The sequence below is a fragment of the Corvus cornix genome, chromosome 1A (genome assembly GCF_000738735.6).
Source record: "Corvus cornix cornix isolate S_Up_H32 chromosome 1A, ASM73873v5, whole genome shotgun sequence".
Taxonomy (NCBI): Eukaryota; Metazoa; Chordata; class Aves; order Passeriformes; family Corvidae; genus Corvus; species Corvus cornix.
This window is the reverse complement of record NC_047057.1, coordinates 33,888,723-33,906,001: the sequence shown is the minus strand read 5'-3', so window position 1 is coordinate 33,906,001 and position 17,279 is coordinate 33,888,723. Positions and strand designations below refer to the sequence as shown.

The 17,279-nt window shown below is 41.7% G+C and overlaps 1 protein-coding gene across 2 annotated transcripts in view; it reads left to right on the top strand.

The window, feature by feature from the left end:
- The first annotated feature begins 16,926 nt into the window (after window positions 1–16,926).
- The window catches only part of GRIP1 (glutamate receptor interacting protein 1), a 323,666-nt gene continuing 323,313 nt past the window's right edge, over window positions 16,927–17,279 (top strand). For both annotated transcript variants that reach the window (XM_039570238.1, XM_039570235.1), the window contains exon 1: window positions 16,927–17,109. In XM_039570238.1, the coding sequence (XP_039426172.1) occupies window positions 17,055–17,109 (55 nt within the window). In that variant the 5' untranslated portion in view covers window positions 16,927–17,054. The remainder of the gene's footprint in view (window positions 17,110–17,279) is intronic.

Sequence of the window (17,279 nt, the reverse complement as noted above, 5' to 3'; positions counted from 1 at the left end):
TTCTTATCTTTCCAGTTAGATGAAAAAATCATCCAAAACTTAACACGCACCAAAAAGGAAGCCGCAAAATCCCACTCTTACTTATTCTTTCAGATTTCTTTTTTTTTGTTGTTGTTGTTTTGGAAGGAGGTAAAGAAGTGTTGTTTAACATATGGCTACCCTTCAGGTTAATGCTTCTTTTTTGATGATGTTGCTGAAGGGGCTTAGAGGAACTTTTTCCAATGTTTCCACTTAACGCACCTACTGTCTTGGGAATTGTGCAGCTTTATTTTTCAGTAAGTGTTTAGATTTTATATTAGTCATATTTTTGTACCCATTCATTTAGAAGATCAAAATATGTGTTTTGCAGAAGTGACTAAGAGTTTAGAAAGAGTGGATCTTGCCTGAGCTGCATATAGTTCTCCAACTACCTGTTTTGTCTGCCTATCCACCTGCTGTGTAGTGTTTTGTTTGTCTTTGGAGGTCTTTTACTGGCTTGTCTCTTTTGAACTAACAAAAGCTCAAGGGAGAAAAGGTCAGAAGAACTTTCTGCTTTTGGACACATCATAAATTGGAAACCATTAACAGTGCAAGGCACATTAAGCCCAAATAATATGCTGAGACCCTGATTTGTGGTGGTAAGGCATGGGAACAGGTTGCCCAGAGAAACTGTGGTTGTATTTCATACCAGAAACTGAGAATGATAGAAGCTGAAAGCAATCACCTGTCCTTGCTATTTATTTCCACTGTAGTATACCACTGGAATATCTTGCTTATGGGGCTTCTTCTTGCAGAGAAGAGTCACTATCAAAGCCTGGACAGCAGTATGACTCCCTAAACTGCAGGAGCAATGATCTGCAATGATGAGCCACGTGTGGGAGCAGGCTTTCCCTTTTATACAGGTGCAAATTTGTGAGCAAGGTCCAGCTTTGTCCAGGGTAAGAACATCCCCTTTTCCACTTGCATTTATCCTACAGGCTTGGGCCTGAATGGAAAGGGAATCTACATTAAAACAAAATTATTTATTGAGGCTTTGATTTGTGTGGTGAGACACTAGAACAGGTTGCCCAGAGAAACTGTGGATGCCCCTTTGTTGGAAGTGACACCCAACACAGGGCAGGGTAGGAATACAGATAATTTTATTCATGTTGAAGACTTTTCCCAATTTTACATTACAAGAGAAATTCCCATTCTTACTCCAAGTTCATTGAAGAAACATCTCTGGGCACACGTGCAAACTGGATCAACTAACTTCACACCTGGGTTGCTAATGGAGACCATCTCACATTTTGTCTTTAAAGGCAGGGAATCATGAAGTGTCCATTGTGAGTATTTGGTATCTTCAGACCTTTTTATCACTCGCCAATGAGCATTCCCTGAGTGCAGCCCCATACCCTGAGAATCTGTCCTGTGCCTCCAAGTGATTACATATGAAAATGTCAGGAGTTCTTCTGAATACCTTAACCAGGAAAATTAGGTTAAAAGTCACTTTATCTTTCAAGCTATATATATATAGATAGATAGATAGATAGATAGATAGATAGATATGTGTGCATCTATATATATGTGAGTGTCTATACACATGCACATGTGCACACACACTTCTGTGCCTCCTTCTTATGAAATCCATTTTACTAAGCATGATCTAACCTTTTAAATCCATGCGGAGTCTCATGAGTCACTTTGTACTTGTCAACATGTTCTAGCTTGTTGCTGACCAGTGATACCAAATCTTCCTCTGTATCAATGTCAAATATAAAAAAATCCTCATTATTTTCCTCGGGGATATCTGCATATTTGAGAAGGATTTCATTAGCCTATTTTGGGCTCTCATTTTAAGTCGTCTTTTAGACTATTATTTTGAACAATCCTGCCTTTTTTATGCTTATTCCAGTGGAGAGATATAAATATTTTATCTTAAATGTATTCCAGCAGAAGCAGAGCGAATGTTAGCTGTCTAGAAGGGTTAACCCATTACTGAAAAGGATGCCTGATAAATTGAAAGTTTGGCTCTCAGCCAAGAGAGATCGGTTTATTCTGAGCATTCATTTTCTGCCTTAGGAGTGGCAAATCCTGTTGCCGGTATCAGATGTGATACAGCTTCTGAAAGAAGCAACCTCAGAGGCAAATTCATACTTCGCTAGTCAGAGAACTATCCACTAACTGTGTACATGAATTAAGGGCATGCCTTACTTACAAAGTTATTGTTGTATCTGGAATTGCAAATTGTAACTGAGAAGCAAAAAGAAACCATAAACAACTTTAAAATAAGTCAGATTCCATTTTCAAAATATCATGTGGTGTGTCTATTAATGTAAAAACTGTAAGAGGTATTTATTAAGTGCTCCTTGACATATTTTTACCCCAAATTTCAGCCATATTTTCTTCCATTCTGAGTACTAAAATCAGTAATTCAGTATTCAGATGCCGTGATGGAGTTGTTAATTGAAAAGCATTCCCAGTGTCTCAGTATGGATCAGTAAAGAGCTCCAGTCAAGCTGTCTGGAAGTGAAGTTGTCATAGAATGATGTATGATTTAAGAATAACTAAACAGCAGTTAACCTTCCTGTTTTAAAAGAAAATAAATATTCCACACTTTTTTTCCTTACCGACTCATTTTGCTTTATAATCCCTATTGCATAATTCCCTATCTGCAAACTTTACTCTAATTCAGCAGCTCTGTATTTAATTTACATTGTGTTTTATTCTCACTGTGCTTAATTTACATCTACACAAGAACAAGGAACAGAAGTCAGGCTTTGACAAATCCAGGCCATATTGAACCTAGTCAAATTCTTTCCAAAGGAGAAAATGCAGAGTCCCAGTGCTAATATTTCTTTGATGTACTGGAATTTATGGAAGATTATGTTGCTCATCTACTACAGTCACAGAAGTCTACAAGGAGGCTTTTGGGGGGCTTTCAATTTCTTCTGGCAGATTATGAAGAGAATGAAACACACCTCCTGGGCATGGTGAACACCTGTGTGCTTGCTGCCTGCTTCACCCAGTCACACTGAATAAAGCCTTCACCAATGCCTCCAGTGCACCAGCATTGTCGTGAGCATTAGAGCCAGGCCTATGGAGAAGGGAAGGTTTTGTTTAATAGGACAGGGAAGCTTAAAATAGCCTCTCCCAGCTTTCTCTGCCTCGTCCTGCTCCTTCTCCTCCCTTCTCAGCTCATGAGGTGCCTTTTGCCAGACCTCAAGCAGCTGCGGACTGTTAGCAGCAAGAACACTGGTCCCTGTGACAGGCTCGGCAGAACGGGATGGAGGTGGACAGGGGTGGGGAAGCACATCCTTGAAGAGAAGAATGGGAGAAAGGAGAAGGAGAAGAAGTGGTAGGGCAGAATTACACTCCTAAATACCCTTGAACTCTCTAGTACTCTACAATAGCCCCTTTTTTCTTACTTTTTAAAGTTAGTTACCATACTTATTGAGAGGCAACTCTTATTAATCCACATGCTTTTGCCTTTTCTGTTAAAAGACGTAAAATTTGTTTTCCATGTGAAATCACCTCAATTTTCTCTAGAAAAGTACTTTATATGTTCAAGTATTGCAGGACAAGCTCACACATGAGTATAGCATGCTCTGAAACATCTAAACTCCACAATTCTGACATGCAGTCAATTGTTCATTAAGGAGAAGGTAGATATGTTTTAAAGAACTTTTATTTAAAAGGAAGTATTTTCTTTTTAAGGAAAACTCATGTGTGCATAGAGTTACAGGGAATGTATCAATTTATCTATCTTCCATATATTTAAATTATATTTGTAGAATAGGCCTAATATGTAAAATATGCTTGTTTTGACATTTGTGAAATGCACTGACTAATAATTTTCAAGATTTTCTAGTGGATGTTTCCTATTGTTCAAAAAATGCAGAAGGAATATCTTTCCTGCCATTTTGCAAAATGCAAAATAATTTCCCAGTGCATGTTCTATATTTGCTCTGTCTCCCTAACATTTTCTGGCAGGGAGGAAAGCATGTCAACAGTTCATGTAGAGCATGCGAGAAAAATTTATTTTTCCCGGTGTGATTATGTGCTCTTGGTATTTCAGCAGTCTGTGGAAAAGAATCCTGTATATTCATGCACTGACATAGGCAGATTATCATTATTATTGCCTTCAAGCTGTTCAATGACATTATATACCTATCCACAAACAATTGTAATCACTTTGGGTTTATAACTCATTGTTCATTAGAACTTTAATACAACTTTGTTGTTTTTCTTTCTCAGAAACCAGACTTTGCAAGTTTGACATGGGAATGAAATAGTCTAAAAGAAGCTTTACTACAGTATGGAAATCAAACTTTCAGAACTAAAATTCCAGTAACAACAGTTTTCCAAGATGTTTTTCATCTTATTTTCTAATTTATTTTATTTCATTTTGTATTTCAATAGTTAGACCACTTTTTACAGAATTGCTGGGTACCTGACTTTCCTTTGCAGTTTAATAGGACCCCAAAGTGTTCAGAAGTCCAGCGTGAATCTGTCTTCATCTTCTCTTGAAAGCAAACATCCAAATACACAAAAATAGCCTTCAGCTTTTAAATGCAGTGTTTTGTTTGAGCAGAAGCTGTAAACATTTTTTCAAATAGCAAGTTGTTGGCTAAGACATAATGTTGGTGCAGGTGTTTGTAAATAGTTTCCCGGTGAAATACCTTTTTGCAATGTGAGATTTTTCCTTCAGGCCTGTTTTTGGTCCAGCAAAGACCTCCTGGGCTGTAAGGAACCCTGTAAAATCTCCTCTGGACCCTAGAAGAAGTCTTTGCTTTAGTAACCTCCAAGGCCTGGATCCCTTAGGGTCCTGCTTCCCAAGCCCACAAAGTTTTGGTGGGCCTGCAGGCTTAGTTCTTGCTGTCTCCCCTGCACCCTTTATCCTGATGTGCTCTTGAAGCCTCCCCTCCAGTGAGAACTTCATTGCCTTTAGGAAAAGGGAAACTCGTCTCCCTGCAAAGGGAGGAGCACACACTGAAACCAGTGCACTGCTGGCAGGATATGGTGAGCAGAAGCCTTCCTTGCCACCCTGGTGCACTATATTAAAAGGAGAGGCCACTGGTGTGAGCAAAGTAAAACAAGTGTCATCCATCATATCTTGAAACAAGTCCAGTAATATGGTCATTGTATGAGAACAATTGGAATTACACATATACTAAATAGGCAATTACTTTTTGCCAGCTGCCTTTTATTTGAAACCAAAATCCACAACTGGTATAGACTACCACAAAGAAAAATAACGCATGTAGAAAAGAAGATGGAATAAAAGGGGTGCTCCAAACCCTTACCATACTGAACTTCCTTTATGATGCTTGACTTGCTTGCTTTTCTCCTGTACTTTTTTCCTTCTATGCAATTACAGTTCCTGTGTGAATTAGCAGTTGTCACTAGTGCTTCTACAGCACTACCTCAAAGATTCACTGTTTCAGTTGGGGTAAAGCAAATCCAAGCACTTGGGCTTGGCAAAGCCGCTGAGAATTTATAGTGAGCTTGTGTGCTCTGTTTTTAAACATGTTCCTTTGGAACATTCTATATTTAAATTTCAGAAGTGGTTATTTACTCACTGACCACAAATGCTCCATAAATGTCTTTGTACAGTACCTGCTGTGCAAGAGTTGGACTGAAAATTGATGTCCAAATATCACTGGCAGGGGTGTGATGGAGAGAGGCAGTGGGAACACAGTAATTCCCTTGTGCTCAGTGATTACTTTCCTGTAGGTTTTGATCCTGTGTGAAACAAGTCTGTGCTACTAATAACTGTCATCTGGTCCTGGTGTTAGCTGCTACTCCAGGGTGGGTCACTTACCTTGCATCTCTGGGCTAGGTTTGGTATCCTCAGCATGTGCCCAGTTCAGTGGGGGCTAGGCACAGCCAGCAATCCCATGGAAGTGCTTGACGTTCTACAGTAGGAGCATTACTGTTGTTTCACTGTTAATAATAACTTCCACTGACTCAGGCTTTTTTTTTTGACCTTGGAAGTGTGAGGGATCTTCAAGTCATCCCTGTTCAGACCCTGAAGAAGTATCGAGAGTCTTGCTGGATTGGGAGAAACAAAAAGGTGACATGTAAGCAGACCAGGATCCTCTGCATGGTTGCTGCCTCTGTGAATTTTGTGTTTTAAAGCAAAAAGCATGGCACTGTCATGGCTTATGTGAGTGCTTACATGAACACAAGCACAAATCTGCACTCAATGTAGTTTGAATTAAAAGACTGCTGTCCAAGTAAATGGCATGTACAACCTATGAGCACTGGGAGGTGTCTTCAAAGATATTCCAGATCTTGTCAGGCCAGCTTTAGATAACAGTTGGGTGTAAAACAATGACCCCACCTGCTACAGACTTTGGCAGCCCCAGGAGGTGAATAAGGAGTGGCAGCACTGTGCCCCAGCCTGGCCCCCTGCCTGCTGGGACCTGCAGGATAAGGGTTAAGAAGGAAGCCATAGGTGGGTAAAAGGCTGGGAGAAATGCTCCTTTAAATCATTCCGTCCCTAGGAACCCTTGTATAGGGAAGTGTATACTGGATTTCTTTCAAAGGCCTCAAAGGCTATGGTTTTTGTAAAGCTAAATTGGAGTATCATCCCATAGAAAACATCCAGTGCAAATATCCATTTCAAGCCAGTAGAGTAGATTGAAACGTTGCATTTGAATTACTTGTAATAGCTAATTTTTTGATCTACACAAAAGGTTAGCTGCAATTTCAAGGCTGGTTCTATTAGATTTATATAATGAGACACTTTATTGCATTATGGGACAGCAGATCCCCTTGTTTGTGTGTTGTTTTAAGTGCTTTACTTTGCTGTTGAGACCTTGCCATCACACTGTCTTGGTGTCTGTTATCTGTTCCGTGGGTCACAAATGGGCATCAAAGGTTTTTTTTTTTTTTTTGAGTCAGTCTTTGTTGTTACAAAGGCTTTGAGAAAGTTCTGGTATTTTTGTACAGGAAACTTGGAGGAGACAAAGCAATAACAGGCTGAAAAATAAAAAGCTCTTTCCCAAGTAGCATAATATCACTCTAACCTCAGGCTTTATCACAGGGAAAATTACTACCTAGGGTCTTTTATTAAAATATTTTCTATCAATCTGCTTATTATATTATACAAGACAAGGTTAAAAGGGACATGTTTGCATTGTCTGCCATAGAGGTGCCATTTTCTCTGACTGACATCTGTTACTCAATTATCATTATCCCACATTTCTTAATTTTCTAGTCCAGCTCTTAATAAGGTCTCCAGCATGGGAGGCTCTGTTCAGCAGCAGGCTGGGAAATATTCTCCTGCTCTTTTGCAGAGGGAACTTCCAGGACTTGGTCTCCACTAAAAGTAATGATCAAGTTAGTTCCCCAACAGTTCACGATTCTCAAAAACACACTGCTATTTTAATGTTCATGGCATTTTCCCCCTAAATATTTAGACTGTGTCATGGCAACAGCTGCTTTTAGTTCTAAATTTGTTTTCCCATCCTTCATTTAAGAAAAAAATGGCAGTTTCAGTTTATTCCTCTTAAATGTAAAATTCAGTATTTTAAACTTTTATTAACTACAAACAGTTATACCAGTGGTTTGTGAGGTGCTTTGGATTCTCTACACAAATGGAAATTACTATATTGATTGCTATTAATTATGAAGAGGCACCTAAATGTGTAAGATAAAAGCAAATATGAAGTATGTACAACATGTATTCTAGTTTTTTTTGGAAGGGGGATAACGACTAGAGGGTAAGCACCAAAATTAGTATTCCCAGTACATATTTAATAATCAAAAAGTAAGCTAAAAATAATCTTATCATAACAGGGGCAATCAATGGTCCAATTTTTTCCTGTCCAGTTAACTTTATTATGTTTGCATGATTGTAAAGGGGATTGAATAATTGAATGTACCAATTCTTGATATTAATACCTGAACATTTTATTGCCCAGGACAGGGCTAAGGAAAAGGACATTTAAGATCCTTAAATGTAACTCTTAACAAATGTACCACAATTAATTGTTATTACTATCATTATTTCTAGTATATTTGAAGAGTGCTGGAAGTAAAATGTCGTGGATTCAACAATAGGTACTTTCCAAGTGCATATGGATGATTGCTTACCTTGGTCAAAATAAGAGACTTAATTCTGATGCAGAAATCCAACATTCCTTTTTAGAGTGGTCTGATCAGCAAGTAAATCAGTCAAACAAATTTAACAAAATTAGTGCATGCAAGTCTTTTGCCTATATAAGCAATACACAGGACCTTAATGGGTATTTTATTAAAAAATAAACTACTCAAATTCTGAGTACCAACTGATTATTGTAAATATTTATTCAGCTTGCATATATTTATAAGGGAACAGGACAATGTACAGATATAAAAAGGTGCAATTACTTAATTTTAAAAGGGAAATAAATATTTTTGCGACCTTTTTTTTAACTTTCTAAGTCTGAAAAACCCTATTACTCTACTACCTAGTAGTACTGAGACTTTACAATTAAGTTGAAACATGCTGCTAGTTTTTGCTCTGAAGTGCCACTGCTTAACGTAGGACAGTTAAGGCAAGATACATAGTAATAGCTGATGGAGAAAAAGATTTATAATTGCATTGTGCTTATCATCAAGAAACTAGCCCTTACCAAAGAAATAACATACATAATAGACAGATATTTCATATCGGTTTATTCTATACCACACCTTCCCCTATTCGTTTTAAAGTGAGAGTATGAATCTATACATGCCCCTGTGTGTATTGATTTGCACAGAACCTGCTGGATTGCTTGATCCAGGAAAGCTCCTTTCACTCCACTAGTGGAAGTAACCATATCATTGAAGTTACAGTTTGTCATATATGCATCCTCTTCTGGATCAGGGCTGTTAGCGTTGAATAGGACTAGAAATTGATACTAAACACTATGTCCTCTTTGTAGAAAGTTCATGATAAAATACTTATTATGCCTGTCTAATATTAATATTTTTTCAATGTTTTAAACAATTTCTGGAACAGTTTTTTCCTGCTGGAAAGTATAATTGCAGGTTTTCTTCCTTTTCTGGTGCAAGGCTTAAAAACACATTCTTTAAGATCATTACATTATCTCAAGTACCTTTAGAAAGCTTCCCTCTGATCAGCTCAATGTTCTGTGTATTGTAGGAGATACAGATAATAGAGTTATTCACATAAATTTGCATTAATGATACTGAATTTCCTTAAAAGACTAAATTTAATCTACATTTCAAAAAATGAAAAAGCGTGACCAATATTTTTCTGATAGGCACACTAGCTATTTTTCTGATAGGCACACAGCTTTATGGCTGTTTGTCAAAGCAGATAGAAAATAAAAGCCTTTTCTTTAAGATTTAGGGTAAAACTTGGAAATTACAAATGCATCTAGGCAGCTGAAGTCCCAGTCTTGAAAGGCAGTTGGAGCACATCTACATTGCCATGTGCTTTCATGTTCCAATTCATCTGCTTCTGGCACAACATCAAGTCTTTCACACCCGCAGTGCAGATTCTGCTCATCGCTTTTGGGGGCTATTCCTCCCTCACCCTACAGTTATGAGGATTTGGTGCTAGGGATGATGGGGCCCGTAGCATCTCAAAACTTGCAGGTATTTTTTAGGTTATTGAGTAACACTAAGTCCATCTGTTTTATCCCTATAAAATGTCAGTGGTTTTAATTTAGCTCTTACTTGAGGCACTCTTGAGACTGCACACTGGTTGTTTTCCTTCCTTCCACCTTGCTGCTGTTCATTCCAGCTTCCCTTTATGCTTGCCAAGAGTTTGTACAACAGGCAGATGTTCTGTGAGATGCTGGAACCTGAACAGATTAACTCTTCGGTTTTCAGGGGGATTCAGGAGGGGTAGGATCATATCAGTGTGGAGCACAAGGGTGACAAGCAGTGTCTCCAGATCTTCCGTCCCTGGAGGCAGCTAGATTTCACGAGCTTGCCCTAGGCCACCAGAAATGGGACACTTCTGCCCTGCAGTGGAAACAGTTGCACCATAGAGGTGGTTACCCCTCGTAGCTCGAAGTTCATGACTAGGTCAGCACTGGCCTGTCATTACTCCTGGGCTAGTGAGGATTCATGAGATAATCAATCATATGGCCTGTGTGTGGATAATGGGTATAACTAATGTGCCCAAAATAGCAGCTGGCTTTCTGATAATGGACTTCCCAAAGTGCGCTGAGTGTCATTAATAGTGTTCATGGCTGCAGGTTGCTTGCCAGAAAAAGTAAGTAAATACATTCATCAGAATTCAGTGCAGACTAGCATCAAAATGAAATATGCAGGAAAGGTGCATGAAGAAAGTGTAAGTACCTCAGGAATTTGAGGGGCCAAACTGAGATTGTTTTGCATGGACTGTTCTCTAGTACTATGTCATCTGGAGACACCAAGGTTAACCCTGACAGGCTGCTGAACAAGGAGCACAGGAGAGTTGAAAGCAAGACTGGCACCCTCTAAAGCCCTGTGCCCCTACCCAGGCAGCATGCTGAGAACAGGGAGGACCAGCAGCCCAGGAAAAACAGCTTTCTAAGTTTACCAGACAGGTTACCTCTCATCCCTACCTTTTTAAGGAAAGATTGTCAGTTATTTGCTTTCTCTGTCATTTTCCCTGTCTCTCTATGGAATCTTCCTTGGATCATGAAAGACTGAGGGAGAAAAAGGAAATATGTGAACTGTTCTCAAATCTGAAGCAAAATCCCATTTCACTACAGGCAGTTTCCTTGACAATAACAATTCCATTAGTCACAATGAAATCAGAAATCATTGTCCATAATGCCTGCAGTAGAAACACCATGAATGGCAGTTAACAGGGCCTGGATTTGTTTCCTCCAGGTCTTCTTCAGTCTTCTCCCTAAGCCATCCTCATCCCAGGATGCCTCACAGCCCATTCTTTTCTGCAGGCTGATCCTGAGCTTTTGACACCCTGAGTTGTTCCCAAAACTACATTCCTTTTGCATTTCCAAATGCAGGCTTTATCTCTTTTCTGTAAAAATCAGTTTGACCATGTTGAGAGCCAAGCATTAAAATGAAAGCCTATGCTGACCACAGAAATTAAGTATAATTGTGGAGCCTTCCTCCAGGCAAGTGGCAAAGCTCTGAGTGATGGGTATCATGGAGCTTGGTGCTCCTGAGTAGGACTGTACAGAGGGTTGTGGTCAGCACCACCAAGTCCAGCTGGAGGTCAGCCACAGGTGGCACCCCACGGACTGATACTGGCACCAGTACTGTTTGACATCTTTAATGTTAAACCTGCATGATGGGACAGAGTGCACCCTCAGCCTGTTTGCTGGTGGCACAATACTGGGAGGAGTGATGGATACACCACCTGGTTGTGCTCCTTTCAGAGGGACCTTGACAGGCTGGAGAAATGGGCAAACAGGAATCTCACGAAGTTCAGCAGAGGGAAATGCAAAGTCCTGCATGTGGGGAGGAGTAACCCCACGTACAGTTCTATTCTGGGGTCTGAGCAGCTGGGAAGCAGCTTGGTAGCAAAGTGCCTGTGGGTGCTGATGGCCAGCAAGCTGAGCAGGAGGCAGCAATGTGCCCTGGTGGCCAGGAAGGCCAACAGCCTCCTGGGCTGCATCAGGCACAGCCCTGCCAGCCGGGCGAGGGGGGTGATCCTTCCCCTCTGCCCATCCTGGTGAGACACACCTGGAGTGCCGGATCCAGTCCCGGGCTCCCCAGTGCAAGGGAGCCGTGGACAGACTGGAGCAGGTCCAGGGGAGGGCCATGAAGATGATTATGGGCTTGGAGCACCTGACACAGGGAGGGGGAAGGTAAGGGAGTTGGGGCTGTTCAGCCTGGAAAATAGAAGGCTCTGGGAGGGATTTCATCTGTGTGTATATACACCTGACTAGGGCAAGTAAAGAGGTTGGAGCCACACTCTTCTCAGTGGTATTCAGTCAAAGACCTAGAGACAACAGACACAAACTGAAATACAGAAAATTTAGCTGAAGCATTAGAATAATCTTTTTTACCGTGAGGGGGGCAGAACACTACCAGAAATGGGAATGCCTGCAGATATTAGTATGTGAGAGTCATTAGAGGAGTTTTAGTATTGTCAGTAATTTGGGCACAGTGGCAACATGGATATATTGGCTAGGGCTTAAGCAACATCAAAAACCATCACGTTCTTTTCTGAATGTTCCTTTAGGTTCCTTTTGGAATGTTTTCCTTATATGTTTTAACTGCTTACTTATTGAGACATCTTTTGCAAAGATGAAAATTTTAAGTACTTTCAATTTTTTAAGTGTTTTTCTAGATAATGCTCTATTTTATTTATAATTCAATATCAGCACAAAAAGGCAGCAATAAGTCAGGGTATTTAATATTTGCATAATTTTCTTTTTTCATTATATTGGTAATTGTGTAGTGCTTTGCAGCTGATTTCCACAACTCATTTTTGTGCAAACAAAACAGTTATAAGCACTAATTAGAGTATTTTATTTTAGCAGCACACAACCCCCAAAATTTTGACTTTGGGTACCTATATCTCTTCAGAGATTAAAGCCTGAGCACACAGGGAAATGGTGTCTCTTTGTCTTGGAGCAGGTTATAGAAAGAGGAGAAGGCAAGTAGGTAGTCCCAGGAAGTCTGTGGGATTTGTGTGTGTTTGGCACAAGGATGCTGTCATGACCAAGAATCTACATATCCTCTTCTGATAACTCCGAGCTTGTTTGCTGTACTTCAAGGATCTGAGATAAAACCTTAAAAATGTTTTCTTTTACGGGAAATAGAGAAAATCTTCCTGCCTCCTTAAAACATCAGATGGCTAAACCCAAAGGCACACAGGTACCTAACACAGGCAGCAAGTGGATTGCAGGTTCCTAAACACACAAACACAGTCCATAAAACTCCCACCTTCCCCTTTTGCTCATTTGAAGGCTGTAGCCAACTTTCCTAGACTGACTGTGCTCATGTTTTGTCTGATTCCTAAATCCTTTTGGAACTGACAGACCAGGTAACTCGAGTTTTAACTTCCTGATGGGCTCATTTCCACAGGCAGGCTCAGACATCCTCCTCTTCTGCTGAAATCCCCCACTATGCCGATGGGAGAGATTCATGGGACCATAAACAGAGCAAGCCAAAGGGACCATGTCTCCTGCACTGCCCTAAGGTGGATATTCCCCACTGAGGCTGACAATGACTGGCTACCACTCTGTGGCAGGATGTCCAACTATTTTTTCTTAAGAAAAGTTCAAAATTGTGTCTAAAAAATAACCAATTGTTGGTATACTCCTTATGTCTCATCTGTGAACTTTTTGACCTGATGTTCAGCAATGTGACAATAGCTTTCAAGATAAGGCACTTTTTTAATAAAAGGAAAATATAGAAAGAGAAAATAGAAGATCAGTGGGCAGGGAAGATGCTGTATGGAGTGCATCTCTGGTCTGCCTAGTGCTCAGTTCTGGCAAGATTGGTATCAGTTTTTTAATGAAATCACATTTTAATGTGACTCGCACACATTTATGTAACCTTTGGTAAGAATACAATAACACAGGCTCACACTGGTGACCAGTCCACCTAACAGAATCAGAACCTACCTTTCTCCCCAGATGGTATAGCCAAATACTACAGAGCCATCAACAACAATGTGGTATGCTCAAGTATTTTTTATCAGAATGATATGGAAGTTCTGATCTAGAAACCTGTAGAAGTTGCAATATCTTAATATTAGAAAAGTCATTTTAGATAGTTTTTGAATTTTATTTGCCAAAGAGATTTTCCTTGACACCTTCTAAGGATCCTTTTAGTCAAAAACGTGCATGCAAACATGTCAGTCACTTAGGGAAAAAAAAAAGCTAAAAGTTTAGAAGACCTGAAAGCTGAGGCATCTCTCCTAACTTAGAGGTAATTCATGGTGCAAATCTCCAGTTACTGAGAAACATTGTAAGTCCTCCAACAACTGAACCCTCTGCCTGAACACCTGCGTATTTCTCCTACCTAGCTTTTAGGGAAAGCATAAGAACAGGAAATTAAAAAAATTTATCTCTTCTTTAGAATGCTCACAGAATAAAACCTTTCCTTGGGAATATAATACTTCTTTTGCTTTTGATTAATTCTAGGGTGTTATTGTACGTGCTTCAGATGACCTGCATGCTGCAGTATCAAGTAAGAAGAAAGGGTGCTTCCTTGAAAATCAAGATTTGATTAATTTAAAATTCTCTGGGGAAAAAACTATGGACAAAAAAGAACTGCCAGGAAGTTTATAGCTACCTGTGTGATAGATTCACCATAAAATGCACATCTAAATCAGGTGACTGCTTTCTTCCATTAGTAGCGTTGGGATATGCAGAAGCAGTTGTTCAGTGTAAAACAGCTCATGTGAGTAAGAGAAAGCAATTAAATTAACTTGAGCCAGGCACCCATGGAAGCTTCTCCTGTAGCAAAGAAATGCGGAATTATTGAGTGCCATTGCCTTAAAGGACATCTTTGTAAAGTAGTGCCATAAGACAGAGAGAAGCATGCATATTCCATTTAATGATGCAAATACTGTCAACTATTTAATATGTAGTATATTTGTTCCTGAGAAGCCAGTGATATTTAGAAAAAGCAGGACTTATCCCTCATTTTGAAACACATTTCTGGAGCAAATCCAAACCAGCAGCTGGGATTTTATGACTCCTGCAGGATCCTGAAAAATCCCACATTCAGTCCTAAGGAATTCTTACTCACATTCAAAGTGATGACACTATAAAAAATAGCTAGAAAATGGCTTATTGTGGACTGAAGAGTAGGGCAATCTACTTCTTTATTCCTCTGACCTGCAATTTTGCAGAACTCCACTCTAGCAAAAAAAATCAACTGGAGGATCAGAACTACAATGTTAAGGCTCAGTGTTTGTATTTTTATCATTCCTAATGGAAACGCTAGGAGTAAAAGGTGGACATCAGAGGTAGAATGTAAGATTTAGGGCATGGATGACACACAATCATCTGAAGTTTTATTTCATTCCATAGCACTTGAAAGTCCAGGTGTCTTTTAAGAAATGACAGAGGTAAATGCCAAAGTAATTTTCTTTTTAAAGTAGCTATATTTCTATACACTTTATTGCCTTTAAACCTGTTCCTGGCTGTGTATTCTTCGGGAACTCTTGGGACAGTTTTCTGCACCTGCTCCTTGTACTGGTGCCTGCTGGGCTGAATAGCTGCAGAGTGTTTTCTCTCTCCGTTTTCTCTGCCTGAACACCCCAAAGGCATTGTGTGGAAGCTTTGCCCTGTGAGCAAAGAACCTAGCTGGAAATCTTTATTTTATAATGCTTAGAAATTCACATGCATACTCATATTTTTCTTTAGAAATACCAATAATACCCTGCCCCCAACCCCCACTATTTAAGTAAAAGGACTATGGAAGGAAGGAGAATATTAGCATAAACACGTATCTTCTAAAAGAAAAGACACAAGATTGTGGTTCAAATATGCAGGAAATCTGAATTTATTGTCCCTGATAATAAAACAAAAATATCAATAGTCACATGATTCAAAGCTGACATAAGCCCAGTCTGACACTTGTAACTTGGTAAAATGTTTTTGGTTTGTTAACAGCATGTTGCTGGATTTTGTTCCAGGTGAGGTATCACCTGTCCTCTCACAGGCTGCAAGAGTGTTGTCAACAAAAGGGACTTTTCATCATAAACTCCTAATTCAACAGAAATCCAGGATATGCCTACTCTGTTTGGATCCCTGGTACTGCTCAGTGATCCTGCAGCATTACTGATGACAGGACTGCAGCCCAAGTGCAATCAAGGAAAAGCCAGGAGCTGCAGCTTTCATCAATGGGATTTTAAACGAGGGGTTTTCATGAGTACCAAGACACATTCTGTTTGACATGCTGGCACAAAGTCAACACAGAAGAATGCTGTGTCAGGAAACTGTCATGATATTTGCATCAGAAATTAAACCCTTCAAATTTTTCTCTGAATAAAGGGTTCACATGTAGTTGTTTGACTATATAAAATTACATAATTTCTATAAATATGAGGATGTTACAGACAATATAAAAATAATCACAACGTAATTGTTAGGCATGATGAAGCTTTCATAAGAGAGCACCCCCAGAAGTGCCTCAGAAAATTAAAAAGCTTCATCTTTATTACTATCATTATTTTCAGATGACATTCAAACCTACAACTTAGAAATTTTTTTTTTCTGGAAAAGGTAAAAGGAATATTTAATCATCACAGCATTAGTCTCCTGTTAGGACACGGCTGTGTCAGAAATGATTTTAGTCGTGATATTTAAGGCCTTTTAGTCAAACGGTCGTAAGGAACTGCCTGTGATACTGACAGAAATTTGACTTGTCACAACCGGGTCCTGGACTCTTTATGGTGCAAATTCTGGTTTATTTCATCGGGGGCTGTCCGTGCCCTTCGTGAGAGCTTGCCTCTGTTTTAACTCCTTACAGCCCAGCCTTCGCACACCTGGGTGCAGGGAAACTGGCCAGTCAGGAATCGCGGAGGGAAGTGGACGAGCCCCTGCCAGTGCTGCGGGGCGAGGGACCGGCGGGACGGTCGCCACGCGGGGGCCGAAACTCAGACCCTTGCACCAGTGCGGAGTTTCACACTCCGCGGCCGCGAACACGAGTGCCACAGCCACAGCCGCGCCCGCAGCCCCCGCCCCGCTCGCCGCCGGCGTGGGGCAGCTCCGCGGGGCAGCTCCGCGGCCCGGCCCGCACCTGGCGGGCGAGAGGCGGCGCGCCCGCCCCACCTGGCCCCGCCGTGCCCGAGCGGGGCCGCCCCGCGCTCTCCATTGTGTGGCTGCGGGCTCGGGCCACCTGCCGGCGGCGCCAGGGCCGGGGCCGGGCACCGCTCCGCGCCTCCTCTGCCTCCCACAATCCCCCCGCCCACCCCCTCCGGTCTCCGGCTGAACCGGGGCGAGCCCGCGCGTTCCCTCCGTGCCTGCTTCCCTCCCGTCCCCCGGCTGGCGGAGCTCCGCCGCCTCCCCTCCCCCGCCCTCTCTCTCCCTCCCACCGCGCGGCCGCCGCCCCTCCGCCGCTGCCCGCCGGAGCCGCCGACTTCCCCCTGAGCGCGGGTCGCCGCCGCCTCACCCTGCCATGAGCCGCCCCCCGTCGCCGCCGCAGCAACGCTGAGCGGGGAGCGCGAAGCCATGCCGGGCTGGAAGAAGAACATCCCCATCTGCCTGCAAGCCGAGCCGGAGCGAGGTGAGCGTGGAGCCCCGCGGGCGCCAGCCGCCCGCCGCGAAGGAAAGCAGGCGGGCGGGCCGGGGTCTGCGGCGCCGCCGGGTGCCCCCTCTGCAGCCCATGCCCGGGCACGGCGGCAGCCGCCCCGCGGTGGGACGGGCGGGCGGGCGGCCCCGCGCCTTCCATCTTGC